This window comes from Passer montanus, unplaced genomic scaffold (assembly GCF_014805655.1).
Source record: "Passer montanus isolate IOZ18808 unplaced genomic scaffold, ASM1480565v1 scaffold196, whole genome shotgun sequence".
Taxonomy (NCBI): Eukaryota; Metazoa; Chordata; class Aves; order Passeriformes; family Passeridae; genus Passer; species Passer montanus.
In genome coordinates this window covers 346,537-372,931 of record NW_024366547.1, presented here as the reverse complement: position 1 = coordinate 372,931, position 26,395 = coordinate 346,537, and the positions used below count along the sequence as shown (strand labels likewise).

At 52.6% G+C, this 26,395-nt stretch overlaps 3 protein-coding genes across 5 annotated transcripts; all 3 read left to right on the top strand.

Annotated features, from left to right (window-relative positions):
- Positions 1-415: 415 nt before the first annotated feature.
- Positions 416-8,585, top strand: LRRC20 (leucine rich repeat containing 20). Of its 3 annotated transcripts, XM_039706741.1 has the most exons (5): positions 416-584; positions 1,374-1,523; positions 3,589-3,756; positions 4,227-4,359; positions 4,558-4,702. In XM_039706741.1, exons 1-5 carry the CDS (start codon positions 503-505, stop codon positions 4,685-4,687), a joined length of 663 nt encoding a protein of 220 aa, XP_039562675.1. In that variant the 5' UTR covers positions 416-502; the 3' UTR covers positions 4,688-4,702. The 3 variants fall into 3 exon arrangements, with proteins under 3 accessions (XP_039562675.1, XP_039562677.1, XP_039562676.1); XM_039706743.1 differs by lacking the exons at positions 4,227-4,359; positions 4,558-4,702 and adding an exon at positions 8,003-8,248 and having other exon boundaries at positions 417-584; XM_039706742.1 differs by lacking the exons at positions 4,227-4,359; positions 4,558-4,702 and adding an exon at positions 8,088-8,585 and having other exon boundaries at positions 503-584.
- Positions 8,586-8,730: 145 nt separating this feature from the next.
- Positions 8,731-14,441, top strand: NPFFR1 (neuropeptide FF receptor 1). Its single transcript, XM_039706740.1, has 4 exons — positions 8,731-9,743; positions 11,435-11,728; positions 12,305-12,404; positions 12,730-14,441. Exons 1-4 carry the CDS (start codon positions 9,506-9,508, stop codon positions 13,499-13,501), a joined length of 1,404 nt encoding a protein of 467 aa, XP_039562674.1. The 5' UTR covers positions 8,731-9,505; the 3' UTR covers positions 13,502-14,441.
- A 479-nt stretch (positions 14,442-14,920) lies between these two features.
- PPA1 (inorganic pyrophosphatase 1) lies at positions 14,921-26,007 on the top strand. Its single transcript, XM_039706745.1, has 11 exons — positions 14,921-15,050; positions 15,176-15,240; positions 18,961-19,014; positions 19,546-19,665; positions 21,277-21,363; positions 21,626-21,752; positions 22,220-22,347; positions 23,711-23,796; positions 23,973-24,042; positions 25,086-25,125; positions 25,681-26,007. The coding sequence occupies exons 1-11, from the start codon at positions 14,987-14,989 to the stop codon at positions 25,710-25,712; spliced, it is 873 nt and encodes a 290-aa protein (XP_039562679.1). The 5' UTR covers positions 14,921-14,986; the 3' UTR covers positions 25,713-26,007.
- Positions 26,008-26,395: the final 388 nt, after the last annotated feature.

Sequence of the window (26,395 nt, the reverse complement as noted above, 5' to 3'; positions counted from 1 at the left end):
CCCAAACCAGGAAAAGGGCATGGATCCCTATATCCCAAATAAGGAAACGGGTTGCATCCCCTTATGCCAAGCCAGGAAAGGGCGTGCATCCCCATATCCCACACAAGGAAAAGACACCCATGCCTGTGTCCCAAACCAGGGAGTAGGATTCATCCCCATATCCTACACCAGGAAAATGGCATATCCAATACCAGGAAAGGGGATGCATCCAATACCAGGAAAAGGGATGCATCTCCATTTCCCAAACCAAGAAAGGAGATGAATCCCCATATCCCAGGGAATAGGATGCATCCACATCCCCCCAAAAGCACCATCGTGGAAAGCTGGGAATCTCGCCCTGAGGGACATGCCAGCCCCAGCACAGCCTCCCTCCCTCCCCTGGGAGCACTGATCCCCTGGGTTATTTTTAGTATCCCTCTCTCAGAGGCCAGAGTGGTGGTTTCTCCCTGCAGCCCTGGATCCCCCGGGGCACGGCACATTCCCGGCGGGCCCGGTCGCCCGCATGCACAGGAGGATGGGCGAGGCGGTGGCGCGGGTGGCCAGGAAGGTGAACGAGACGGTGGAGAACAAAAGGGATTCCCTGGGTAAGCCCGGCGCTCCGGCCCGGACAAGGATTGGGTATCCGGGAGCAGGGCTCTGCTGTTCACTGCCACAGTCTAAAAAAAGCTGTCGGCGTTCCCTCCCTGCGGCTCCGGAGAAGAGAAAGGCTCCCCCAAAGGGCCCTCGGCCCCACAAAGTTAGAGCAGGCTCACACAATCCCGTGGGTGCGTCCCCTCCTCGCCAGCAGTGCCAGCAGCAGATTTTTCCCCGTGTTGTCGTGTCAGATTTGTGTTTTCCTGCTGATACCCAAGAGTAGGGTGCACTTCATCAAAGGAGAGAGATGAAAGCCACTCATTCCTATTCCCACTGGATTCCCGGCCATGGGATATAAACCAGCGTATGCTGGAGCTGCAGCTTCATCTCTGAGGCTCTCCACATCCTCCTGAGAGAATCGTGGGAGGATGGAACTTGCTCCATCAGCCCCCACAGTGGCTTTGGGGAGGGGGCAGGAAGCAGAGCCCATCCTGGGGCTGGGATACAGGGTTTCCATCCCTGGAGTCTCCTGGGAGGGGAAAGAGAAACAACTCGGGACAAAACAAGAAGGCCACGGGGTGAGAAGCACAACCAAATCTTTTTTTTCCCCCTCCCCACCGCTTGCCATGGGACAGCCACCCATGGCCATGAGAAATCCAGCCAGGAGAAACCCCTGCTCCATCCCCACCAGCAGTGCAATAGGCATCCCTGGGCTGCTCAGCTGCCCCAGGGAATGAGGGGCACGGGGGAGCAGGAGGACTGAAGCTGTCAGACCCTCGCCTGGGTCTCTCTGTGCGCAGATCTGGCCAACTGCAAACTGATGAGCTTCCCTGTTGGAATCTACAAAGCCATGAGGAGCGTCACCGAGGGGATCCATCGCATCTCCCTGGCCAACAATGAGCTCAAGTCCATCACCGGCCGGTTTGTCACCACCTTCAGCCAGCTGAGAGGTAAGGCACTGCCACTTCCAGCCCTCTGGGACACTCCAGGAGCCCCCAGGTTGCTGCAGAGGGGGCAAAGCACCCAAGAGTCTCCCCTGAGCTCACACCTCATTGCAAGTGTTAGCTCAGAACGAAAAAAAATCAATTTTTGCTTAGACCTTCTGGCCCTTGAAGGATGAGGACGCTGGTTCTGGTGTCTCCCACCCTTCCAAACTGGCATCAGCTGCTGTGGGTCACTCATCACCCCCCAGCTCCGGCCAAGGATGGGGCTGAGGATGGAGCAGGACAGGCAATGCAGGCTGGGGATAACAGCGGGGCATGGCAATCCAGGCCGTGCCGACTAATTAGTCCTCCTAGCGAGACATCAATGCGAGCTAATCACTGCGGGAGATGGGAGCGATCATCAGCACCGCGGGGACCCCTCCCTGCGGAGCCCAGAGAAGGCAGCCCGAGGCCAATCCGCTAAAAAATGGCCATGCAAGCACCCAGAGCATCCAGCACCACGGTATGAACACCGAGGGCGGCGCTGGGGATGCTCTGGCAGCTTCTAAAATCAATTTTGTTCCTACGACCTACCACACAAATACACTGCGGTGGGTGCCTGGGGAGGCTTCCCTTGCTCCGGAGCCGGAGCATCGTCTGTGAGAACACCCCCGGGCCGGGGAAAGGAAACACACCCAGCAAAGGAAATCAATTCTCATTTTCTAGACAGCACAACGAGCCCTGAAGGGAAGAAAAACTTTGTTTCCCAGCGAGGGCTTTGCTCCCCCAGTGAACCGGTCACTCCTGGGTGAGCTGCGCTGGGTCCCAGCAGGAACAGATGCCCCGGGGCTGGGGACAGGCTGAATAAGGCAGGACCTATAAATACCAGGTATTAGCAGGGGCAGGGCAGCTTGTGTGGGTATTTATAGTGCAGAAAGCCCTGTGTCACTGGAGAAGGGCGCTGGGACAGTGGGGTTTGGGTTCTTTCCCAGGAGAGCTGCTCCTGGCCCCACAGGAGCTCATTTCTGGGGCAGGAAAGCATCACAGATGGGTAAACTGTGAAAAAATAGGCATTTTTCACACCTAAAGACCTCTCTCCCACCATTGTGTTTATTCCCAGAAGGGGCTCAGGCACATGAATATAGAGGGCCAGCCTTAAGCCATGACAAATGTCCATTGGGGAGGTAATTGCACTGAATTTATGAGGAAATATTCCTTCTTTTTTACAGGCTCTGCTTGCAAAAGGCTGCCCCATTTCATTAGGAAAGCATTGCTCCTAAATGTGGTATTCCCAGCATGCAAATCTACAGTGGCAACCACGGAAAACAGAAAAAAAAAATTAAAAAAAAAAAATTTTGAAGCTGGAATCCCACCGATGGACCTGGCAGTCCACGGGAGCCAGAGGCTGCAAATCAAGCCGCGCATGAGTTATTGTGAAAAACGCCAATCACTTGTTTTTGAAATTTTAAAAGTTTAATAGTAATAAAATGGTTATAAAAATAGTAATATAATTAAAATAATAAAATTTGAACATTTGAGGTTAGGACAATATGAGACAATAAAAACAAAGAGATACGGACCTCCGGGTACCTTTTTCAAGGCAACATAAGCCCGAAAAAGGACACCCGTTAACAGAGAATTAACCCTTAAAAACAATTGCCTGTTGCATATTCATACATTTCATACATGATGCTTAAATTCCATTCAAACACAGGATTCTGTCTGGTCACTGTCAACTTCTTCCTCTTAATCCTCATGCCGTCTTCCAGTCTGAGCGAGGTGGGAAGAAGTTAGTTTTCTGCTGCTAAGGGAGCAATAAATTCCCTTTCTCTGAAAGATTCAGGTGTCCTGTAGCTCCTATCTGGTGCGAGTCCTTTCTTAAACAAATATCTTGCATAGCATAGTTTCTATTTTAACATTATGTTATAACCTAAAGCTGTATTTACGAAAATTAATACAGCATAACTTTCTAACATACACATACAATATTCATTTTAATACTTGCGAAAAGCCAATCATAAAATACACATTTTTCACAGTTATTTTCCCATCTTTTTCCCTGCATCCCACCGCCTCCCTTCTCTCTTCTCAGAGCTCAACCTGGCGGGCAATTACCTGCACCGCCTGCCCGAGGAAATCACGTCCCTGCTGCACCTCCGGGCCATCGACCTCTCCCGCAACAGGTTCCGGCGCTTCCCGGAGCCCCTGGCCGCCGCCCCCGCCCTGGAGACCATCGACCTGGAGGAGAACGAGATCGCAGGTGAGGGGAGCCTTTTCCCGCTGCAAAAAGGCCATTTAGCATCACCCCATGAGAGCTTTCTCAGTTTGCCTTTCCCGGGAAAGGAAATTTGCCTCCCAGTGGGAGCCAAGCGCCACTCAAGCTGGGATGTAGATCTTAAAAGCATCTCCAGCTGGGGTGACCCAAAATCCCCAGATTTCATTGAAAAAAACAGAGCTGATTGCAGAACCCGGTGCCAGGAATGCTGGGCCGGGATGTTTGCTGCCAAAGAGCAGGACACCTGAACATTTCCCAGAACAAACAGCAGCTGTTTAACACTACAGAATCCCCTAAAAATTAAATGAAAGGAATGGTAAGAGCCACTCATCCCTCAGCCCTGCAGCGGCAGGAAAATTTTTCATGTGCAAAACGCTGAAGGCTTTGCAGTCTGTGAAAGCTGGGCAACAGGGGCAGCTGCTGTATACACAGATAAAAGTGAATTTATTTAGCAGGCAGCCTTCAAAGAGCCCAGCCTGGAGCATCCCACAGCCCCCAGGGAGGCGAATATCGGAGTCCACTCAATTTTGCTGTTTTATCTGGGATTGCTTCAGCTGCTGATGGGAAAGCTGCTCCCTGCAACAGGAGGTTTGTGAACAGCCTCACATCAGCTGCTCCCCAGCTGTGCCTGTGGAAACACTGGAATTAAAATCTGCTTCCACGGCAGCCAGAGCAGCGCCCAGCTTTTCCTCACCCTCTTTTTCTCTCCCGCCTCCCGGAGAGAGCTGTGTCACTTTTAGTTCCCTGTGTCACTTTTTGAGCTCAATTGGGTGATTTCAATCCTAGCTGGGCTCCAAACAGCGTTCTCCCCACTGGCTTTGTGGAAGCAGGATGCTGCAGGAAGGGAATGCAGCTTTTTGGTGCCTTTTTCCCTGCTAAAATGCAGGCAGGAAAGGCTGCACCCAAGCTGGATTGATCCTGGGGGAGGGGGTCCCTGAGAGCCCAGGCTTGGTCCCCATCAGGCTCCCCTGGGCTGGGGGGTGTCCTCCAGATGTGGAAAAAATAAAAACAGAGTAAAATGTGACAATGTCAAGCCAAAATGTTGCAGGGATATGTGTGAGGAGTGCACAGGACGCTGGCTGGCTGCAGAAATAGGTGATGTGAGCTTATTTTACACATTTTCTGGAAAGCCAAGAGGTAGACACCAGAAAGCCGGGGGCTTTCAGCCCATTTTTTCCCAAGGAAACAAAAACCTGGGCAATCACACTGCTACCACCAGCCCTTCCCCGACAGGTTCCCCTGCAGGTGAGCTGGTGTTTGTAGGGTTGCAGACGCCCTGGTTGGTGGGGCTGTGCCAGTGCTGCTCCTGTGCCATCCCAGGGATGCTGGAGAGGCTCCTGCCAGGGCTGCAAACCCAACTTGAAAGCTCCTGCTGGAACAACTGAGTGGCTTGCTGAGACATATCGAGCTGGAGGTGGTAGGTGATGTTTTCCAAAGGGAAACAGCAGTGAAAGGAGATTAATTAATGCCTGCCTAGAGCCTGTGGGCTCTGTGAAAGGAGACATTTAATGCCACAAGCCACTCTTTTCATCTAAATAAGCTCTTAACCCTGGACTGTGATTATGTATACATTACTGTCAGTGCTTTTAACTCTTTCCCTGGTAATTAGAGTTATATCAAATCAGCATTTTAAGCTCCCAAATCCATAGGGATGTTTTGGTGCCTGCAGCTTCATCTTCTCTTTCCCTTATTCCTTGATTAATGATTTAATAGGGATGATGTTGAGCTGCTGCCAGAGCTGGGGAGGTCACTGCTGGGGACAGCTGTGGTTAATTTTGTCCTCCTGAGAATGCCTAGATGGGACAAAGGGGGATGGGTCCGAACTCGGAGTAGGGCTAGGTGGGATATTGAGAAGAAGTTCTTCCCTGAGGGTGATGAGGCATTGCAACAGAGACGCTGTGCACTCCTGGCAGTCTCCAAGGCCAGGCTGGATGGGGCTCACAGCAGCCTGGGACAGTGGAAGCTGTCCCTGCCTCCATCCAGGGCTGGACTGGATGAGCTCTAAGGCCCCTTCCAACCCAGACCATTCCAAATTCTGCTTTAATTATGTAAAAAAGCCTTCTCCCTCTCTGTTTTTTGCTTAACTGGTGAAGCCAGCATGAATAATTCAGGCTCAAATGCAAGTGCCTCATCCATTGGGAAGGCAGCAAGGGATGCTTTGGGCTGTTTTTAGGGGAATTTGTGGCAGGCAGGGCACAGCCCTGCAGGCACAGCCCTACAGCTACAGGCTGCACCGTGTGCCCTGCCTGTCCCTTCATGCCAGGGCTGAGTCACTGCTCCTCACCTGGAATTAAGGTGCAGAGCTGAGCTGTTCCCAGCCTGGGAAGGTCTTGGTCCCCAAAATACTTTACTAAACTCCCTAATTTATGCAAAATGGGTGAAAGCACTTTTAACTTTATCGTGCTGCATAAGAGGATGATTAAACTTCTTATTCTCCACTGCATTAGAGGATGATTAAATAGGAAGATCTATGAACAAAAATATATTACTTTTGTGCTTCAAGAGGGAAAAAAAACCAAGAAAAATGATACGGGGGAACGGCAGTGAACAAATCCACCATGAAGAAGAGTTATTAAAAAAATTCATGTGAAGCTCTGCCTGATGAGCTGTGCGCTCCTAGGGAATTTGTGTAAGGAAAATATCACCATTTTCTGGAGGAGAAAGAGGGAAAAAACAAAGGCATTGAAGTGTTTGAGTCTTTTTCCAGCATAAAATAAGCTTCATGGTTTAAATATCACATAATCATCCACCAGATATAATTACAACACTGCAATTCTGCAGTGGAGGAACGGGAGCTGGGATAAAAAAGACTCTTGTCATTCTGGTGGCCAAATGAAAAAGAATCAGACAGGTGGGCTTTGCTAGCCCAAAATATTGAAAATCTATCACCTTTTAATGAGCTTGATTTGGCTTAGGTTTTCATGTCAGCCTCATTCTTCTGCTCCCAGTGGAATCTCATTGGGACCATCCAGCTGAGCTGCACCTTTTTTTGAAATGCAGAGTTTGTAAATGTCGTGTTTTCTAAAGGACAGCACCTAGAATTCGTGGAAATTGCAAAACAGAAGGGTGCCTCTGGATGGCTGAGAGCCATTTTGCAGCCTGTCCAACGAGGGCAAAGACCGAGTGCCTTCCTGTTAGCCTGGAGAGGGCTCCTGGGCATTGCAACACCGGGGATAAAATCAGGGAATAAGTCTTTGAATCCCAATTTAGTGCCCAGCAGGGCTTTATTAGCACTGGGTGACCTGGAGGGCAGCCCTCACACTGGATATCTTGGTGTTTGCACCTTGCTGACACATCCCTTAGAATCCCAGGATCATTTAGGTTGGAAAAGACCTCCAAGACCAAGTCCAGCCGACAACCGTTTGCCTGAGCAGTCGGATAAATTAATATTTCACTGTCTTTCTGTTTTGATCAAAGCCTGCAGACAGGCTTAACATCAACAGCAAACCTTTGTTGTTAAACTGAAAAAAACCTGGAAATTACCACCATGCCTCAACACAAGTATTAGTACCTCCTTACAGTCAATTACCCTATAAAATAACATTAATACCTCAATCATTTATCCCTCAATCAATCATTCCTCAAATAATCCCAATTCAATAGCCTCAAATAAAAAATTCGAGTTAAGCTCCTCAAAACTGATACACCTTTTAAATAATTTTTGTTCTAACAGCATTCCTACCAAAATTGTCAATTTTTTTCAACAAAACCAATTTTTTTTAATTCTAAGCAAAGCCAACAACAAAATTCTTAAATTTTCAATACTTCCCACCATTATTTCAATAAATTATAACAAAAACTAGTAATTTTAGCTCTTATAGTATTACTTATAGTATTCCTATAGTAATTCCACCAAAACCACCTACAACTATTACATTTCTTTTATCCATAAATACACCCAAACAAAACAACTTTCCAAAAACTTCAGTTATGTCTGTGCCACTTAATACCCCAAACCCTAAAACCTTTTAAACACCACGTTTAAACCACAACCAACTAAAATGAACTTACAACCTAACCAACCGCAACAAAGCAATTCACGTTACAAATGTGACATATACCGACACAAATGTCGCTGTAATTTCTCACATGTTTTAACCCAATAATTTGGGTTAAATATAAATAATATAAATATAAATTAAATAGTAAATATATATAAATATAAATATAAATATAAATATAAATATAAATATAAATATAAATATAAATATAAATATAAATCCTATATCAGGTTTGTTCCAGGCTGTCCATCAAGAGGATCCTCCATCCCCTCCACCCCTCCAGGACGGATTCTCACCTCCATGCTCTCTTTCCAGAGGTGCCGACGGATAAATTGGCCTCCATGGCGCTGCTGCGGAGCCTCAACCTGCGGGCCAACCCCGTGGGCCCCGAGGTGCGCCTGCTGGTGCGGCCCCTGGTTCCCTTCGAGCTGCTGCTGTCTCCAGAGGAGCCCATCCCCAAATCCTGACAGCACCCCGGGGTGCCCGAGCTGTGGGGTTTGGCTTAGCTCAGTCCCTGCTACGCCCCCGTTTCTGCCCCAGGCCTTAGTGAGCGCCTCGCTTTTCCTAAATTAAAAGCAAGCAGCAGGGAGGGACGGCTCAGCCAAATCCCCAGCCAGGCAACCTCCTGCTTGTGCGTTTTGGGGGTGCAACACGGGTGGTGGGAGGTTTGGGGGGACCTGGGTGTGCAGCCTCCCACCCGGGCACTGCAGCAGCAGGGAGGGTGGAGGACATGCCTGCAGCTGCAAGGGCTCTCCCTGGAATTGCTGACACGGTGGTGGAGTGCCGAGTGCCTGATTAAATGCTTTCCTCTTACATCGGGGGGTTTGTATCTGATTAAATTCGGATTACCACTCTTGTCCTTCGAGAAGCCCTTTGCACAGCTGCTCACTGGATTCTCACAGACCCAAGGAGTATTTCCCTGGAAAAGTCCTTGTTTTCCAAGGAATTTTTCTTCCCTCCTGTTTATTTCACCGTGGAAGCCAAAGTGACCCAAGGCCAGTGGCTGTCCCAGAGGTGTGCGCCCACCTCTCAGGTGCTGTGGGTGCTCAAGTTCTGCTGATCCCTTTCCAGGAAGAAACGTCCTGGAGAGAGTGGTTTCTCAGTGGCAGGAAGGCCACTGCCAAGCACACCCATGTCCCTTAGCAGCTGGCTGCCTGCAAAAAAACCCCAAAAAAACCCAACAAAACCCCTGGGAGAAACCCCAGGTGTTATCTCCAAACGCCTTGTTCAAACACCTCCCTTGTTTGTTCCTTTGGGTATTTAAGGGACAAACACTTCCCAATGCTGTGTGCGGGCCGGGGACAGCCAGGAATGGTAAATCCTGTAAATATTTGACTTCCAGACTTGCCAAACTTTGGTACAAGATTATGGTAAGAGATGTTGGGCATGCTGGAGGAGCTGGGGCTGAGTGGAGCAGCCTGAAGCCAGCACCAGCATCCCTAAACACCGCGCTGCTCTTCCCTCTGTGTGGATTGATGGGTGGAGGATCTCCCCACTCGTCTTGAGGCTCCTGGCACATTTTCCTCCCGGGATGGACAGCTGGGGACATCGGCCCCCATCTGGGGACACCGGCCACCAGCTGCCAGCATCACTGTGGGGACCTCGGCGGCAGCGGGGGGACACGGACCCGGACCCTCCCTCGGGAGCGAACCCGCTCCCTCCCTCTCCGTGCCCCGCTGCTCGCCCCCGCGCTGCCTCACCCAGGGGGGCAGCGTGCGGGTCCCCCGGTATCCATGGCGATGGGCGGCTGTTTCCCCCCGCGCCCCCTCCCCTTCTCCGCCGCAGCCGGCGAGCAGCCGCAACCGGCGCGGCGGCACCGCGGCGGCGGCACCGGGGCTCCGGACCGGCCGGGAGGGACGGAGACAGGGACGGGCGAGCTGCGCCCCCTCCCCGGGCAGCAGCAGATCGCCTCCGGCCGTAGCGCCTGCACGGCAGCGATGCAGCCCCCGGAGCCGGGTCGGGCCGGCGGAGGTGAGTGCCGAGACCTGATTGATTTTATCCCCAAAAAAGCTATCCACCCCTCATCCCAGCCTCCTGTTCCATCAGATCAGCCTTTCCCGGCCGTGGTTTCCCGCAGCCGGGCAGGGAGGCAGGCGATCCATCACCCCCCGTGTGGTCTCCCCACCCCCTTGTCACCACGTCCGAGGTGTCAGTCAGTGCTGAGCTGAGGACGCCTGCATCCATCCATCCATCCATCCATCCATCCATCCATCCATCCATCACCCACTCACCCACCCGGCTGCTCAGCAGCCCCTTATTTTCCTTTCCCCCTCTTCCACCCTGCTTTAAAACCACCTCCAATTCCATGGGACACCAACCTCCTGCTCATGCTGCACTGCAGCCCCAAAAGATGAAGTCCAGCAAAGTTTTAGGCTTAATATCGCAGGGTTTGGGTGATCTCATTACAGTTTTTATTGCTCCTGCTCACAGAGCTGCTTCACGCATCTGATACCGACTATGTGGAGGATCTTGACCCTCGATCCCGCTACTTCCCTGCCTCTCCAAGAGGCTCCTTCTCCGTGCCAGCTGCAAACCCCCCCAGCGCCTTTCTGAATCCCCATGGAAATGTGTTTCCCAAATCCTGCACCCAGGACTGGGGTGTTAGGGGCTGGATAGGGCTCTCCTGCCTGCCGGAACCTTGAGGAAGCCGGTGGTCCCTGCGGCTGGGAAAAGCATCTCGGCTGGCACGGGCACGGGCAGGGGGGATGCTCCAGCTGCCCGGCACACGGCGGCTTCGGAGGGCTGTCAGCGCAGGGCTGACCTGCAGGCGCTCACTGAGCCTTAAAGCTAAGATGTGCCTCTCCTCGCCTCGGCACTGCAGCCTGGATTCTCCCGGAGTCAGTCCCGTCACCGCCGCAGGCAGCTCCTGCCCACGCCCGGCATCCTCCCGCATCCCCGGCTGCGTGCGGCTGGGGAAGCCCGAGGGTGGGAGCTGCCGAGCCCGCTCCCCGCTCGATCCCCGGTGACAAAATGCCACCCCCGCCTCCACCAGGGGCTCACAGATAATGATCAAAATGACAATTATCGCTTTAGATGGGAGGGGAGGGGAGAGGAGGGTGTCCTCTTCCCCAGCGCCTTTCCCCTGGTTCTTTGCCGGGGAGAATAAGATTTTGCAGAATATGGAATTGTGAACCTTGGAAGCACAAGGAGAAGCAGCGGCAGCCGCCCGGGGGCAGGGATGCTCCCAGGGCAGCCGCGGCTGGGACCACACGGATCCAGTTCCCATAAGGCCAGAGCACTGGAGTGTCGGGATGTGGATTTGTCTTCCTTGCATCATCCCTAAAAAAAAAAAAAAAAAGCCCACGAGATCAGGATGTCTTCTGGGCTGCTCTAATTCCTCATCAAAAGAATGATGTGAATAATAATGATAATAAAGTAATACCGATATCAAACAATAATTGTATCAAATAATAATGATATCGATGGTATCAAACAAGAATGATTTAAAATAATAATTCAGCTGAGGTGCTGCAGAACCTTGAGCTGTGTAACCCAAGGATGAGGAGACTTGTTGGGGCACAAAGATGAGTCCAGCAGGACAAGTCCCAGCCAGTCTGGGCACTGGAATAAATATGAAAGCCCACCTCTGGAGGCACTGAGAAATGAAGGCAATAATTTCTTTATTCTCTCCTGGCTTCATTTTCCTGCCTTCCCTTCCCCAGGCCATTTCAATGGCACCTGGTGGCCCAACTCCAGCGGCAGCCACCTCCCGAGGGAGAACTACACCTTCCTGGCCTACTACCAGCATTCCACCCCCGTGGCCCTCATGTTCATCCTGGCCTACACCTTCATCTTCCTCATGTGCGTGGTGGGCAATGTCCTGGTGTGCTTCGTGGTGGTGAAGAACCGCCAGATGCGCACGATCACCAACGTGTTCCTCCTCAACCTGGCCATCAGTGACCTGCTGGTGGGCATCTTCTGCATGCCCACCACCCTGGTGGACAACCTCATCACAGGTGAGCAGGGCAAAGGCTTTTTTAAGACCTTTTTTTTGAGGTTCTGGCCATTTGTGGTAAAGTAAGTTCAGCCCTAATGCTGCATTTGCATATTTGTTTGAAGTTCAGCCATTCTTCACCAAGCAACGTTGAAAAAAAACTCCTTTCTGCATTTACCTTCTCCTGTGCTGGCTCAGCTCTGCCTGTTGACCTTTCCAAAGATAAGGGAATTGGGAGGGTTCAGGTGCAGCAGCAGCCAGGCCATAGGGCAGGGTTTGTATTTATTGATTTTGGGGTGTGATTTATTTATTGCCTTGGTACTGGGGTCAAGAAACAAGATGAAAGTCCTTCTGATTGAGGGTCCCAAAGTCAGTAGGAAAAATGTCAGCCGCCATGTTCCTTGAGTTTCTAAGTGTAATGTGCATCTTTTTTACAAATTTTGGGGTTCTTCTTCAAGGATCCATGCCGTAAAGGCTGTCACCACACAAGCTGGGAGCAGGACTTAGCATCCCCCAGCAACAACACAGTGGGTGGGGACACCTAAAGGGAGCTGGGTGAGCCAGAGGCCCCTACAGCCTCCGTGGTGTCCCCTCACAGGCTGGCCCTTTGACAACACCATGTGCAAGATGAGCGGGCTGGTGCAGGGCATGTCCGTCTCCGCCTCTGTTTTCACGCTTGTGGCCATCGCCGTGGAGAGGTACGTTGGCATGGGGACGTGGGGACCAAACCATCTCCAGCAGGTCCAGGTGCCCTGTGTGGTTCCCTTTGCGGGAAAGCTCCTGGGAATGTCAGGAGCCTGTCACAGCTCTCCAGGAGGACCACAAGGCTCTCCATGGGGCATTCCAGCAAGGTGTCCTTCCCCAGGCTGGGCTGAAAACACCAACCAATCTCTGCCACCAAAAGACTCGTGTAAAGAGCAGCCCACCTCGCCCTCCATCCCCACCCCTGGGTCCCGGCCGCCCTCCGTCCCCAGGGATGTCCCCACCAGGTGCCCAAAGCCACCATGAGCTGTTGTCCCGCAGGTTTCGCTGCATCGTCCACCCCTTCCGGCAGAAGCTGACGCTGAGGAAAGCCCTGCTGACCATCGCCATCATCTGGGTGCTGGCCCTGCTCATCATGTGCCCCGCTGCCGTCACCCTGACTGTCACCAGGGAGGAGCACCACTTCATGGTGGACACCTACAACAACTCCTACCCTCTCTACTCCTGTTGGGAGGCCTGGCCCGAGACGGGGATGAGGAGGATCTACACCACCGTCCTCTTCTCCCACATCTACGTGGCTCCCCTCGCCCTCATCGTCGTCATGTACGCCCGCATCGCCTTCAAGCTCTTCAAGTCGGTGGCGCCTGCCCACGGCGGAGAGGAGCCGGAGGGGAGGAGGATCTCCCGGAGGAAGGCCAAGGTCATCAACATGCTCATCATCGTCGCCCTCTTCTTCACCATCTCCTGGCTGCCCCTGTGGACGCTGATGCTGCTGACGGACTACGGGCGGCTGAGCGAGGGCCAGCTGCGCCTGCTCGCCGTCTACGTCTACCCCTTCGCCCACTGGCTGGCCTTCTTCAACAGCAGCGCCAACCCCATCATCTACGGCTACTTCAACGAGAACTTCCGCCGCGCCTTCCAGGAGGTCGTCAGGGCCCCGCTGTGCTCGCTCCGCTGCCAGCGCAGGCCCTACGGCCCCCGGAGCCACGGCCGTGGCACCCTCTGCGGCACCCGCAGCCGCGACTCGCCGGCCGTGTCCGAGTCAGGCCCGCTGGCCCCGCGCCGCGCCGGCGTCCCCGCCTGGGACGGCTGAGCAGCCGCGGCCACCAAACCCCTCTGGACAGAGGGATTGCGGGGATTGGCCACGAGACATGGGAATAAAGGTGTGTCCTGCTGATGCCTTGTTCCTGGCTAGGCTCTCCACTTCCCCCACGGCGCCATCCCGAGGGCCCCCGGGCCATGCCAGAACCCCGTACCCAGCCCAGCCAGGGGGCCAGGGAATGCAGGGATCCAGGCTGTCCTGTCCCTGCTTGGCCATGCCACGGAGAGGCATGCAGCACCATGCTGTGCTGGACCAAGCCATGCCATGCAGGACCGTGCCAAACCAGCCATGCCAGGCAGGACTAAGCCGGACTGTGCTGGACCGTGCTAGCCCATGCTGTCATGGCCATGGGGAATGGACCATTCCATGGCCATTCCATGGAAGGGCGATGCTGTGGCCGTGTTTTACCGAGGCATCCCATACTGCTGTGGCCATGCTGGACCAAGCTGGGCTGCACCAAGCCATCCCATGCTATTGTGACCCTGCTAGACCAAACCACGCCGTCCAGGACAATGCCACTCCTTGCATTTGTGGCCATTCCTGACCACATCCCACCATACTGCAGTGACCATGCCACCCCATGCTGTTACACCTGTGCTGGGCCAAACCATGCCATGCCAGATTGTGCCAGCCCACCCTTCTGTGGCCATGCCAGGCAGGATCACACTTGCTACTGTGGCCATGCTGAACTATGCTGGGCTAGGACCATGCTGTGCTGGTCCATGACAGCCCAGGCTGCTGTGGCCACGGTGAGCAGGACTGTTCCAAGCTGGGCAAGGCCATTACATGCTGGGAAGAACCATTCCCAGCTGAGCAGGGCCATTCCCAACCGAGAAGAACCATTCCCAGCCGGGAAGAACCACTCCCAGCCGGCAATAACCATTCCCAGCCAGCAATAGCCATTCCTAGCTGGGAAGAACCATTCCCAGCTGGCCCAGACCATTCCAAGCCAGGCAGGACCATTCCCAGCCACGAATAACCATTCCCAGCTAGGCAGAACCATTCCCAGCCAGGAAGAACCATTCTAAACTGGGCAGAACCACTCCCAGCCAGCAATAGCCATTCCTAGCTGGGAAGAACCATTCCCAGCTGGGCAGAACCATTCTAAACCAGACAGAACCATTCCCAGCCGGGCAGAACCATTCCCAGATGGGAATAACCATTCTAAACTGGGCAGAACCATTCCCAGCCAGGAATAACCATTCTAAACCAGCAAGAACCATTCCCAGCCAGGAACAACCATTCTAAACCAGGAAGAACCATTCCCAGCCACAATAATCATTCCCAGCCACAAGAACCATTCTAAACCGGGCAGAACCATCCCCAGCCGGGCAGACCCATTCCCAGCCACAAGACCCATTCCCACCCACAAGACCCGTTCCCGCCCGGCCCATTCCCGGCGCCGCCGCGTGGCCGGGGCGGGCCGGGCGCGCGCGGGCCGCGCCTGCGCAGTGTGTCCCTCGGGCGGCGGCGGCGATGTCGGGGTACGGCGTGGAGGAGCGCGCCGGGCCCCACAGCCCCGAGTACCGGCTCTTCTTCAGTGAGTGCCGCCCCGCCGCCCCCCGCCGCCCCTCCCGGCCCTCCGCACCCCGCCCGAGCCCGCTCAGGCGCGGGCTGCCGGCGTGTGCCCCGCGCCTGACGCGGCTCCCTCCCCTTGCCTTGCAGAGGATGCGGCCGGGCGCTACATCTCCCCGTTCCACGATATCCCCATCTACGCGGACGCCGGGAAGGTAAGAGGAGGGCCTGGAGCACGCAGCGGGTCGGGGAGTCCTGGAACATCCGGGAGATCCTGGGTCCTGGAACACCCAAAGGACATGGGGATCTGGGAGCACACGGGGGATCTGGGAGCACACAGGGGATCTGGGGACTTGGAAACACACAGGGGAGCAGGGGATCTGGGAGCACACAGGGGATATAGGGATTTGGGAACACACTGGGGATCTGGGAACACACAGGGGATATGGGGATTTGGGAGCACTCGGGATCTGGGAACACACAGGGGATCTGGGAACACACAGGGAAGCAGGGGATCTGGGAACAGGAACACACAGGGGAGCAGGGGTGCTGAAACATCCAATGGACATGGGGATCTGGGAACACACAGGGAGACCAGGGCATATGGGAACACACGGGATCAGGGGATCAGGGAACACACAGGGAGACCAGGGGATATGGGAACACACGGGATCAGGGGATCAGGGAACACACAGGGGAGCAGGGGATATGGGAGCACTCAGGGGATTTGGGAACACACAGGTGACCAGGGGGTCTGGGAACACACAGGGAACCAGGGGATCTGGGAGCACACAGGGGATCAGGGGAACTGGGAACACACAGGGGATATGGGGATTTGGGAGCACTCAGGGGATCTGGGAACACACAGGGGAGCAGGGCATATGGGAGCACACAGGGGATTTGGGAACACACAGAGGATCAGGGGTGCTGAAACATCCAGGAGGTCAGGGGATCTGGGAACACACAGGGAATTGCACACAGGGGATCAGGGGAACTGGGAACACACAGGGGATATGGGGATTTGGAAGCACTCAGGGGATCTGGTAACACACAGGGAATCGGGGAGTCCTGAAACATCAAGGAGATCAGGGGGTCCTGATACATTCAAGGGACTTGGGGATCTGGGAACACAAAGGACACTGGGAGTCCTGAAACATCCAGAGGACCAGGGGATCTGAGGACATTCCGAGGTCTAGGGGATCTAGGAACACACAGGGGATCAGGGGGTCCTGAAACATCCAAGGAACCAGAGTACCTGGGAACATCCAGGAGATCAGGGGGTCCTGAAACATCCAAGGGTCATGGGGATGTGGGAATCTCCTGGGGTCCAGGGGATCTGGGAACACACAGGTGATCAGGGAGTCCTGAAACAGCCAAGGGACATGGGTGTCTAGGAACATCTAGGGGATGTGGGAGCATCCAGAGACCAGGGGTGCTGAAGCATCCAAGGCAGCAGGGGGTCCTGCAGCCTGAGACACCCCGGGGAGGCTCACCCTGCAAGGAGTGGGTTTCTCTCCATCCTGGCCTCGGGTGGAGCGAGCCAGGAGAAGAGAATGGATGATCTCATTCCCATGTTTTGCGTCAGAGATGCGAGTGGTTGGCTTGAGCTCACCCATGCAGGCATTTTGGGTTAGCTAAGCAGAAAACTGCTTTTTTTGTAATCTCTACACCCATTCCTATGGCTGCTGCATGGTGTTTCAGGCTCGGGGTTTGGCTGCAGTGTGGCCTGCAGTATAATCCAACAAAGGGTGAAGATGAACAGGTTAAATTCCTGCTGTAGCATCTCCTGGGACCTCTTGCCTGGCAGAACCTGCCCCTTGCAGTGCTGCAGGGCTTTCACATCCTTCTAGCAGGCAGTGGTTAGTCAAATTAGGCTGTTCTGAGTAAAAAATGCCCCAGATTCAGGAAATCAAAATGGTTGTGTTTCAGTTTTCATTTAATGTTTTTTCAGTGGTGCCTCAGGCTCTCTGACTGTTTCCTTTACTGTTGTAGCCTGTTTCTTTCTCTGACTATAAAGCTGTGCAGTTTGGGAAATTAGTGGAGCAGCTACTACTTGTTAGAGAGAGCTGAAATTCAGAGGTGGGGAGTGGCTCTGGGAAAGGAAAAAAGAATATGCAGAGCTGAGAGATGAACCTCCAAAATGCTTGAGCTGCTGAGGTGAAGGTGATGGAGCTACCTGAGGTGCTCTGGGAAGTGTGTAGTGGCTTTTGCCTCCACAGAGGAGAAAAGATGGATTGTGGCCATCCAGGACTCAGCAGTGGCTCAGTAGGGAAGCAGTTCCCAGTGCAGGTGCCTGGCAGGTAACCCAGACAAGGAAAATCCAGATAATGCCACGCTTTGCAGGCGCCTGCAGAACAGGGGAGGAAGGAGCAGGGGAGTGAGTACAGAGGTGAGGGGGAGTTCCTTGAACTGGTAGTGCTTAACAGGGGAAACTGGTGTGCCCTCGGGCACGCAGGGCTGCTGCCAGCAGCTCTGTGCCAAGTCATTCAGAGAGAAAAGTCCCAATAGCTGAAGGTCACAGTCCCCCAAGTTACACAATAGTGCTGCTCCCGTGGGGCTCTCTGTGGCTGGAGTGCCTCAGCACTGAGGTTTTACTCATCACTTAGCAGGTGGGCTGCCAGCTACCTTACAGGGCCCAGCTCAGAGCAGAAGGTTGTCCCACTCTGTCTGGGCTCCTTGATCTTTATCCTCAGACTCCTAAGACGCTGAGAGGATTGCAGGGTGTTTTTTTCAGTCTCAGGCTGGGCTGTGCTGACCTTACCTGGACCTGTGTCATTGCAAAGGGATGTTCTTGAGCTGCTCTCTGTGTGTCTTTGGCCAAGTTGGACCATGGGGAAGCTTCAGTCCTTACAAAGATGCAGCCCCAAGTCATCTTCCCCTGCTCCCAGCCCAGCCTGTTCCAGTTGCCTCATTCCTCCCCTCCAGTTAGGAATATAAAAACAGTTCTGTGCCTTTCTGCCTGCAAAATGCAAATGAGCAGTGACCCCCTGCAATTCAGGGCTTGTGATAAAGCTCTGCTGGGGAAGGGTGTGGGCAAAGTCAGTGATGTAACAGCCCTCGTTGCACAATATCAATCCAATTATGGGGCAATACAGGTTCGAGGGACTTTGCCATGCTAATGCTGCTTAAGGTGGGGATTAGAAGCCTTGCCCAGGCCAGGGAGCAAGGTTTGACTTTTTGTTAAAAAGCCATAATCTCTTCAAACAGCAGATGTTAAGGTTCACGTGTGGAAAAGCTTGTTTTCCCAGGGAGGAGGCTGACACTGAACTCTCAGCCCAGCTGGATCAACAGGAGATGTTTTCAAGTGTCACCTGTAAACAAGATACAGTGAGATGTGCTTCTGCAGTTCTCCCCCACGTCTTCATCCTCACACCATGCCACGAGCAAGGTCTGCTGCTACAGGAGTGGCAGCCTGGAGAAAGGGCAAACTTCCCTGCATTATGGCTGGAATGTTTGGGAGTGGTGCTCTCACTCATTCAGGGCAGTACACAGATACCCACACTCTTAAATGGATGGCTTGCCCTGTTGGTCTTGTCTTTTCTGGATGGCCAGAGTGGCTCTTTCTGGAGCATTAAACACTTTGTATTTAATAAATATGGCCCGAAACCCATTTTGTTATGTCCAGGGTACTTTGTATGCAGCTGTTTGCCATTGATTTAACCTGTTCCTGTAGCCTAGGAATGTGATGGGGATGTTTGTAGGTGGCAGCTGATGGAGAACATGTGGGATTCAGCTTGGAGAGATGACATGTGACTGACTGGGCTACAGGACTTTTATCAACTGTCTCAAAATTAGCCCTGAAAAAAAAAAAAAACAACAGAAAAAGCATGGTTTCAGGTGAACTGGCTGGTTTTTGTGCTCACTTGTGTGTGTTCCCTAGTTTAAAGCATGGCCCCAAGGTTCCCTCCCACTCACTGCTGTTTTGCTTTCTTCAGAATGTGTTCAACATGGTCGTGGAGGTACCTCGATGGACAAATGCTAAAATGGAGGTAACTGCAGTACAGTTCCAGTCCTAGTGCTTGGCTTTGCCAGTCCCTCCTCAGATCCACCTCCAGAATCAGAGTGGTTTCTGACTTCTCTCAGTACCTGCTTGATGCTGGAGGTCTGGTGTGGAGGCTGAGATTGCAGATGTTGGAATGCCATGGTGTTCTCCCGTGGCTTCTGATTAAAGCAATATTTTATGGCTCTAAACCCCATGTGATTCCAAGGCTTGTAAGTCTGCTGGAAACCATATCCCAAAGGATGGCAATGCAACAGGAGGTGTCCAGTATCAGCATCATCTCCTGGTCTCTTGGCTTGTCAATTCCATTAAAAAAAAATTACTTTTTTATTCATAAAAGGGAAAGCAGAGGGATTTATTTATAACTATAATAATATAACATAACATAATATGTAGTTATAATATATAAAACTGTTACTATATTATATTGAATATATTTTATAATGATTATTTATATTAAACTATATTATAATTGTTACACTCTATTATATTATTTATTTATTTATAACTTTTCTTTCAGATTTCCACAAAGGAACCCTTAAACCCAATTAAGCAAGATGTGAAGAAGGGGAAACTGCGCTTCGTGGCAAACGTGTTTCCCCACAAGGGCTACATCTGGAATTATGGTGCCATCCCACAGGTACTGTGGTTTATCCCAGTGGCTCATCCCTCCTGGGTGCCTGTGTTAATGAGCAAAAAGGTCAGCAGAGAGTCTGGAGCGTGGTGTTTGCAGCTGGGTGTATCATCCTGCTGAGGGAGAGAGCCTGTCAGGAAAACAGGGGTGTTTTTGAGCAGAAATGTCAAGTTTTAGGCTTCTGATGTTATAAACAAGCTCCCTGAGGATGAGCAGCTGCTGCTCAACCTCAGCTGCTCAGAGCTCGGCTGGGCAGGAGCTGGCAGGTCCTCCTGTGGCTGAAGGAGCTGTCATTGTGCATCTGGCAGTGCAGTGCCTCCAGTTCCTGCCTGGCAGAGCACCAGGCTTTATCCTAAGGGTGCAGGATTTAGGCTGAATCTTTATGGGAGACTCTTGTTGCCCACGCCCACCACTGCACAGATGTGCTTTCCCAGAAACAGCTGGCAAGGTGGGACATGATAGTGACATCTGCACACATGCTCTTGAATGGCTGGGGACTGCTAGATAAAGAGGGACTTCAAACACGGCTGTTTGCCTCTGATGTTCTCTGAGGCTGGGGTTTCCTGCAGAGAAATAAGCTGTCAGTGACAGATCACAGGCAAACACTCTGAATTTGGTATTTGTGCTCTTGACAGTAGCACATGTCGAGTGTTTTCCCCACGTGGCTGAACAGGTTGAGTTGTTTCCTGCTTGAATGGATTCTGGTGCCTGTTTCTTTGTGCACAGTCGTGTCTTTTGAAGCCTTTGCTCTGTCATGTGTTCGTGGATCAAAGGTGTTTATGCATCAAGAGCTTAACACTTCCTGGTAGAGAAATGTGATAGTGTTTGTGGCCCCACAGCACCACCCAGGTGTCAGAACATCTTCCTGAACACTCGGGATCCATCACAAGGTCCTGGCTACACTGCTCTTGTCCTGGTACACAGAAGAACATCCCTTTTTATATCTCAACCCCCTTAGGAGTACATGTTCCTTATGCTGCAAGTGGGCATGGAGTGCTTTTCACTCCTGATCAGGAGCATGTTTTAAACAGCTCTTGTTCTTGGAGTCAATTAATTGGCCTCTGGAGTTGTGTCCTTCAATGTGCATTCACCACTGTGGGCGAGATGCACTGGAGAGCACAGTGGGACTCCACATTCTTATCACTTCTCCAGGGTTAACAGTGTCTTCAATTGTTTAATTAAAGGGAAACAATACACTCTGTCTGTCTTCCATCCCTGCTGGACTGCTATCTGGAGTTCAGGAAACTTCTGCCAAGGAATGAATAGGGAGAGGAACAGGCAGGAAGCCAAATCAACAATTGCCCTTTATAGATGTGAACTTCACCTTTATGCAGCTGTGGGACAGAGGAGGAAGTCTGGAAGGTTGTTGAAAGGGGGTTTGTGGGTAGGAGGGGGCTGCTTGCCTTTTGGAAGATGAACCTTTTAACTTGAATTCAAACTTGCCAGGCCCAAGGGAAACAGTAGCCCAAATAGCTGACCTGGCAGCAGGTGTGAAGTGGGCCATCCTCTGTTTATTCCAGGCAGCTGCATGCCCAAAATAAACTACCTCTTTAAACCTCTGAGTTCTTATTCTTGTGTGTGGTTGATTTTGGTGTTGGTTTGGGGTTTGTTTTTCAGACTTGGGAAGACCCAGGTCACAAGGATGAAAATACTGGTTGCTGTGGAGATAACGATCCGATTGATGTGTGTGAAATTGGAAGCAAGGTAACGCATCCTAAATGACTCCTGAAACGTGTAATTAATGTCTCCAAAGCCAATTATCCAGGGACATTATTCATTTCCTACCTCCCCTCCCTTAACAATGTGATGTTTCCCTCTGCTGCCTCTGGAGATTGCTGCTGAGATGAGGCAGGGCTGATGAGCTGCTGGCAGCCAGAGCTAATTTCACGGTACCTGGCTGCTTGCTGAGCCCCTGCACAGTCTGCTGGGGTGCCTCAGGGTGGACACAAGGCCTTTGTCCTTGCAGGTCTGCTCTCGGGGAGAAGTCATCAAAGTGAAGGTGCTGGGCACGCTGGCTCTGATTGATGAGGGAGAGACAGACTGGAAGGTCATTGCCATCAACGTTGAAGACCCCGAAGCAGCCAGCTACAATGGTGAGTTCCAGGGGCAAGGAGCAAAGCAGTGCTTCCCTTGCTGCCCTGGAAGCCTGCAGGAGCAGCTGGGGACAGGGCTTGCTCCTTCTGTCAGTCACATGTGGTGCTGGAAGGACAATCCTGGAGCAAAACATTTCACTGCTGTTTGTCACACGTGGCCAGTCCTCTGCACAGCCTGGCATTGCAAACACAGTGCAAGGAGAGGGATTGTCCCCCCAGCCTCTAGTCTAAGCTTTGTCCACGCTCCTGGGGACACTTGGGATGCACACCCTGGGGATGAAACACTAACTTCCCCGAGGAGATACTCCCTGAGTCTTCAGGGAACCTGTCTGAAACGTTGCTAAGGCTGCTTGGGGAGGGGCTGAAGGAGGCACAGCCCAGACCAACTCAGCGGGGCCACGTAAATCCTGTAATTCACTGCATTCTGTTACTGTTTCTGGCTAACAAACCCCATTGTCCCCTGCCAGACATCGAGGATGTCAGAAGGATGAAGCCTGGATACTTAGAAGCTACTGTGGACTGGTTCAGAAGATACAAAGTACCTGATGGAAAGCCAGAAAACCAGTTTGCCTTTAATGGGGAGTTTAAAGGCAAGGTAGGATCACCTTCCTGTGCTCAGAGGCACCTGGTCCAGAACCTGAGCTCAGGCTGGGTGGGGACACGAGTGAGGTGCTGAGAGAATGGATTTTTGTGGGGGTGCTGAGAGTTGATTTCAGTTCATCCTGCTGTTTTTTTTCCAGCCTAATGAGTGCAGGAATACCAGGAAAAAAAAACCAAAAACGCCTGGGGTTATCACTGTGGTGTTGTTGAATGTTTTTTTTCATGTGGGATCACTTCAGGGCTGGGAGCCTTCGTGCCAGCACCAGGTGGAAAACACCAGGTTTATTTGCTGCAGCTCTGGAGCAAAGGCAGCTTGACATCACCCTTTGCCTCCCTTACCCCTTGGCTTTGTTCCACTGCACCCTGGTGCAAGTTAAACTTAACTCAGGAGTTGAAACACTTCTTCCTTCGGGCATGAAGTGTTCCCTCACACCCTGTGAGTAAGGCTCTGCCTTGGCAGCACTCTGCCTCTTCTCTGGCTTGGATCAGATAAGTCACTGCTCCTGAGCAGATGAAATCCTGTTTTGGTGTCCTCACTCCTGCCCTTCCTGGAGTGCCACGAGGGGTTTAGTGAGGTGACTGAGGTGGTGCAGAGGAGGGCAGTTCTTCCAAAAGCTCTCTCTGGAAGAGAAAATGGGAGTCATAAAGGACTTGTCCCCTTTGGCTGTAGCACAGCACTAGGCTGGTCAGGCTGGAACACCTCAGGGTGGGTAAAACCCATCAGGAAAACTGGAAAATCAGGATACAGAACCTCACACATGCTCTGCAGTGTTTTATTTGGCTTGGTTTGGTATCAAACCAGGACATTTAGTGGCAGTGTTCACACCAAGAATGAATTGCGTGTGTTTCCTTCTCCAGCTGACAGGTCAATGCTTGAGCATATATTGCTCATTTTTAAGGGAAGAGATTGATATGCCTGGAAACAAATTCATTTCTAAGTAGTTGCAAAGCCAGATCAGCTGTGTGTCTCTTCCTGCTGGTCTGAATTATTTGCCTGGAGTGGAGAGAGCTCCTGGACAGGCCTGGATCAGCAAGCTGCTGGAGGAGCAGCAGGGTGGAGGTGCTTTTATAATGGAGCACTGGCCCAAGACTGTGTTCAGTTTCTTTTGGCCCCAAGCTCGCTCTGTGACCTTGGCAGATCCTCCCACCTTGAAAGCAAAACAATTCTGCACAATCCTGGTTGTTTCAGCTGCTGTGTGCTGGGAGTTTCTGCTCTTCCTGAATGGCACCAGAGCGGAAGAGGTTTCTTCCAGCCCCTGCCAGAGCTGCCTAACATCAGCTCCTTGTAAGTGATAGTCTGGAGAAGGTGGTCTGGTGCTTCCACGTAACACGATGTTTGTTGTCATCTCCAACTTCAGGATTTTGCCCTGGATGTCATCAAAAGCACCCACGAACACTGGAAAGCTTTAATAACAAAGAAAACTGACGGAGGGGAGATCAACTGGTAGGTTAATGCTGGTGGGAATGTGCCCCTTCCTCCTCCCTAAACTAAAAACCCTGGAACATCCCTTCCTGAGTGGTGCCATGCTTAGCTGCTGGCTCTCTAATAATATTCATTATTTAATGCTCCTGGGGGGAGGCTGGGCTTGCACCTTCTCACAAGTGCCCAATGTCTTCCAGCACCAACCTGACGGTGTCTGACAGCCCCTTCTGCTGCAGTCAAGACTGTGCAAAAGCTACTGTGGATGCAGTAAGTACCAGTCTGAGTGGCCAAATCCCCGTGTTATTGTGGGGAAAAGGGTGCAGTTTGTGTGGTGTACTGTCCTCTCTGTGTGCGTGGCACATGGCATGCTCAGAGTGCTCTGGGTGGCTGAACACCTGCTTCTGGCTAAACAGGATGGATGTGGAGCAAACCAGACATTCCTCCAGAGACTTCTCCCTGCCCTTAGTCATCCAAGAGATGGAATCCCTAATGGAGTTTGTGTGGAGAAAAGAACTAAACTTCTGAGCTGTAGCTTGGCTGTCAGCTGTTCTTGAGAGGGTTTTCATATTTGGGCTTCCAAGAGCTTCACAGCACAGATCTTCCTCTAAGAAAAGAGAGTCTAATTCCCCAAGGATTTTGCAGCTTCAGAATGAAGAGCTTGACATTCCTGGTCTAGTTTTTCTGTCCAGCCTCTGGAATTAATTGTGTCTCCCTAGATTTGAAGAGTACTGCTGTTGGCAAGCTGAAAGGCTTAGAGGGAGGGGACAGGAAAATCGAAGTGCAAATCTTGCCTCTTTTCCACAACTGGAAACCTGAGTCTGTAGCCTTGGCGAGACCTTTAAAATCATTGTGGTTTTTTTTCTAAAGTGCTGGTATCCCAATTAGGGGGTCTCAGTGAGGTTTCTGAAAGCCCTCATGGAGGATGTGTCACCAGACAGGGATTTTCTCTGTCTCTGGTTGTTGAATACCAGGGAAAGCTCTTCAGATGAGTTCTCTGAGTGCCTCTATTCCCCCATATTTTTTAAACCAATGTTGTAGCTTTATAAAAACCTGCACCTGTGTAGGGTCTGGAGTGGGAGCTGCTGGTGCTGGGAGTCAGATGGCCCTGGAGCTGCCCTTGGAGGGGAGCCCCTCGGGCATCCCCGGAATGGGAGGCTCCAGGAATGCTGCACGTGAGCTCAGTTGTTCCCCCACAGCTGACCAGCTGCTACAGGGGCTCAAATGGTGCTCAGCAAAGCTTGTGCAGCCCTGAATGCTGTGTGGAGAGTGAAGGGCACCTCTGGTCTCTGCTAACACCCTTCTTGTTTCAGGCGCCGCCGTGTAAAGCTGCCAGCCCCATCCCACCCGAAGGTGAGCCTCAAAACCCTCCCTGGCACCCAGCACACACCAGGGGCTTCCTCAGAGGAGCTTCCTTAGGAAAACGAGGGTCTGAATAAACCTGGATGCTGCTGTAGCCAGGGCAAGGCCCAAGGGCAAGCTGAGGGTGGTGTTGGGAGCAGAAAGAGGAGCTGGGCTGACTCTTCCAGTCCCTTCGTGGGAATAAACCTGTGGAGAAATGTGTGTCCCCCATGTGGGCATGGGAGTTGGAGGCTTTGCCTCCCTGAGTCAGCTGCATGGGAGTTGGAGGCTTTGCCTCCCTGAGGCAGAGGGAAGCCTGGCTTGCTGTCCTTGCTGCACCAAGTCATGGATGCTCCTAATGGCAGCCTGAGCAAGGCTGCCTGCTCTGGGAAAACAAACCCACGTAGACAGGGTTGTGCCAGAACCTGTTTGCTGTGCTGAGGAGCTGTTGCCAGGAGCAGAGGAAGCCCCTGAGCTGGAGGTGACACACACACACTGCCACGTAACTCCTTAACAACCGGGTGGCTCGCAGGGGACTAACCCCCTCCTTTTTTCTGCCCCACACAGTTGACAAATGGTTCTACTACCAGAAGAACTAAGTCCTGAGGATGGTGGTGAGACGGCTGTGTCCTTCCCACCAAGGAGCTGCCACACGCAGGACTAGACCAGAAAATAGCTTCAGTGTCAGCAAGGAGACCTTGCTGTAACTTTGCTGATTAGAATTCCATACCTAGCAGTGACGTGTCTGCTGAGGCCTGGCGGAGGCTGGAAGAAATAATTTATAAACTCCCAACAGCCTGCTTGTGCACGGCCATAGGGCGCGCTCTGAGTCGTGACAGCATCACTCACCTGGGACGTGTATGGATGCTAGAAATAAAAAACTACTGAAACCCAGTGCTGTGGGGCTCCCTCTCCTTTCCCTGCCTGGGGCTGAGGGCTCACAAAATCACAGAACCGCTGAGGTCAGACCAGACCTCAGAGGCCATGGAGTCCCGCCTGTGCCTGCTTCCCACAGGCCCGGCCTGTCCTTAAACATCCTCGGGGCTGCCCCCTCAAACTCTGCTCGCCCTTTCCATGCAGAATCCCTGCTCCTGCCCAGCCTGGAGCTCCCGTGCCCCCCGCGCTGTGCTTTGTGCCGGGCTGGCATGATGTTTGTGCCTCGGCGCCGCTCCCGGCGCGGCGCGGGCGGGTCTCGAACCCGCGTCTCTCGGCGGGGCCAGCGCGGCCGGAAGCGGGCGGGGCGCGGGCGGGGGCCAGGCCGCGCCGCCCGCCCTTGAGGCCG

What these genes read in the sequence shown, in the direction of transcription:
- NPFFR1 (XM_039706740.1), top strand. Translation starts at nt 9,506, where the DNA reads ATGGCGATGGGCGGCTGTTTCCCCCCGCGCCCCCTCCCCTTCTCCGCC. An exon ending in GCCGGGTCGGGCCGGCGGAG is followed by an intron (nt 9,744 to 11,434) that starts GTGAGTGCCGAG and finishes TCCCTTCCCCAG; the next exon opens with GCCATTTCAATGGCACCTGG. An exon ending in GGTGGACAACCTCATCACAG is followed by an intron (nt 11,729 to 12,304) that starts GTGAGCAGGGCA and finishes GTCCCCTCACAG; the next exon opens with GCTGGCCCTTTGACAACACC.
- PPA1 (XM_039706745.1), top strand. Translation starts at nt 14,987, where the DNA reads ATGTCGGGGTACGGCGTGGAGGAGCGCGCCGGGCCCCACAGCCCCGAG. An exon ending in CGAAGCAGCCAGCTACAATG is followed by an intron (nt 21,753 to 22,219) that starts GTGAGTTCCAGG and finishes GTCCCCTGCCAG; the next exon opens with ACATCGAGGATGTCAGAAGG. An exon ending in CAAAAGCTACTGTGGATGCA is followed by an intron (nt 24,043 to 25,085) that starts GTAAGTACCAGT and finishes TTCTTGTTTCAG; the next exon opens with GCGCCGCCGTGTAAAGCTGC.
- LRRC20 (XM_039706741.1), top strand. Translation starts at nt 503, where the DNA reads ATGCACAGGAGGATGGGCGAGGCGGTGGCGCGGGTGGCCAGGAAGGTG. An exon ending in CACCTTCAGCCAGCTGAGAG is followed by an intron (nt 1,524 to 3,588) that starts GTAAGGCACTGC and finishes CTCTCTTCTCAG; the next exon opens with AGCTCAACCTGGCGGGCAAT. An exon ending in GGAGGAGAACGAGATCGCAG is followed by an intron (nt 3,757 to 4,226) that starts GTGAGGGGAGCC and finishes TTTATTTAGCAG; the next exon opens with GCAGCCTTCAAAGAGCCCAG.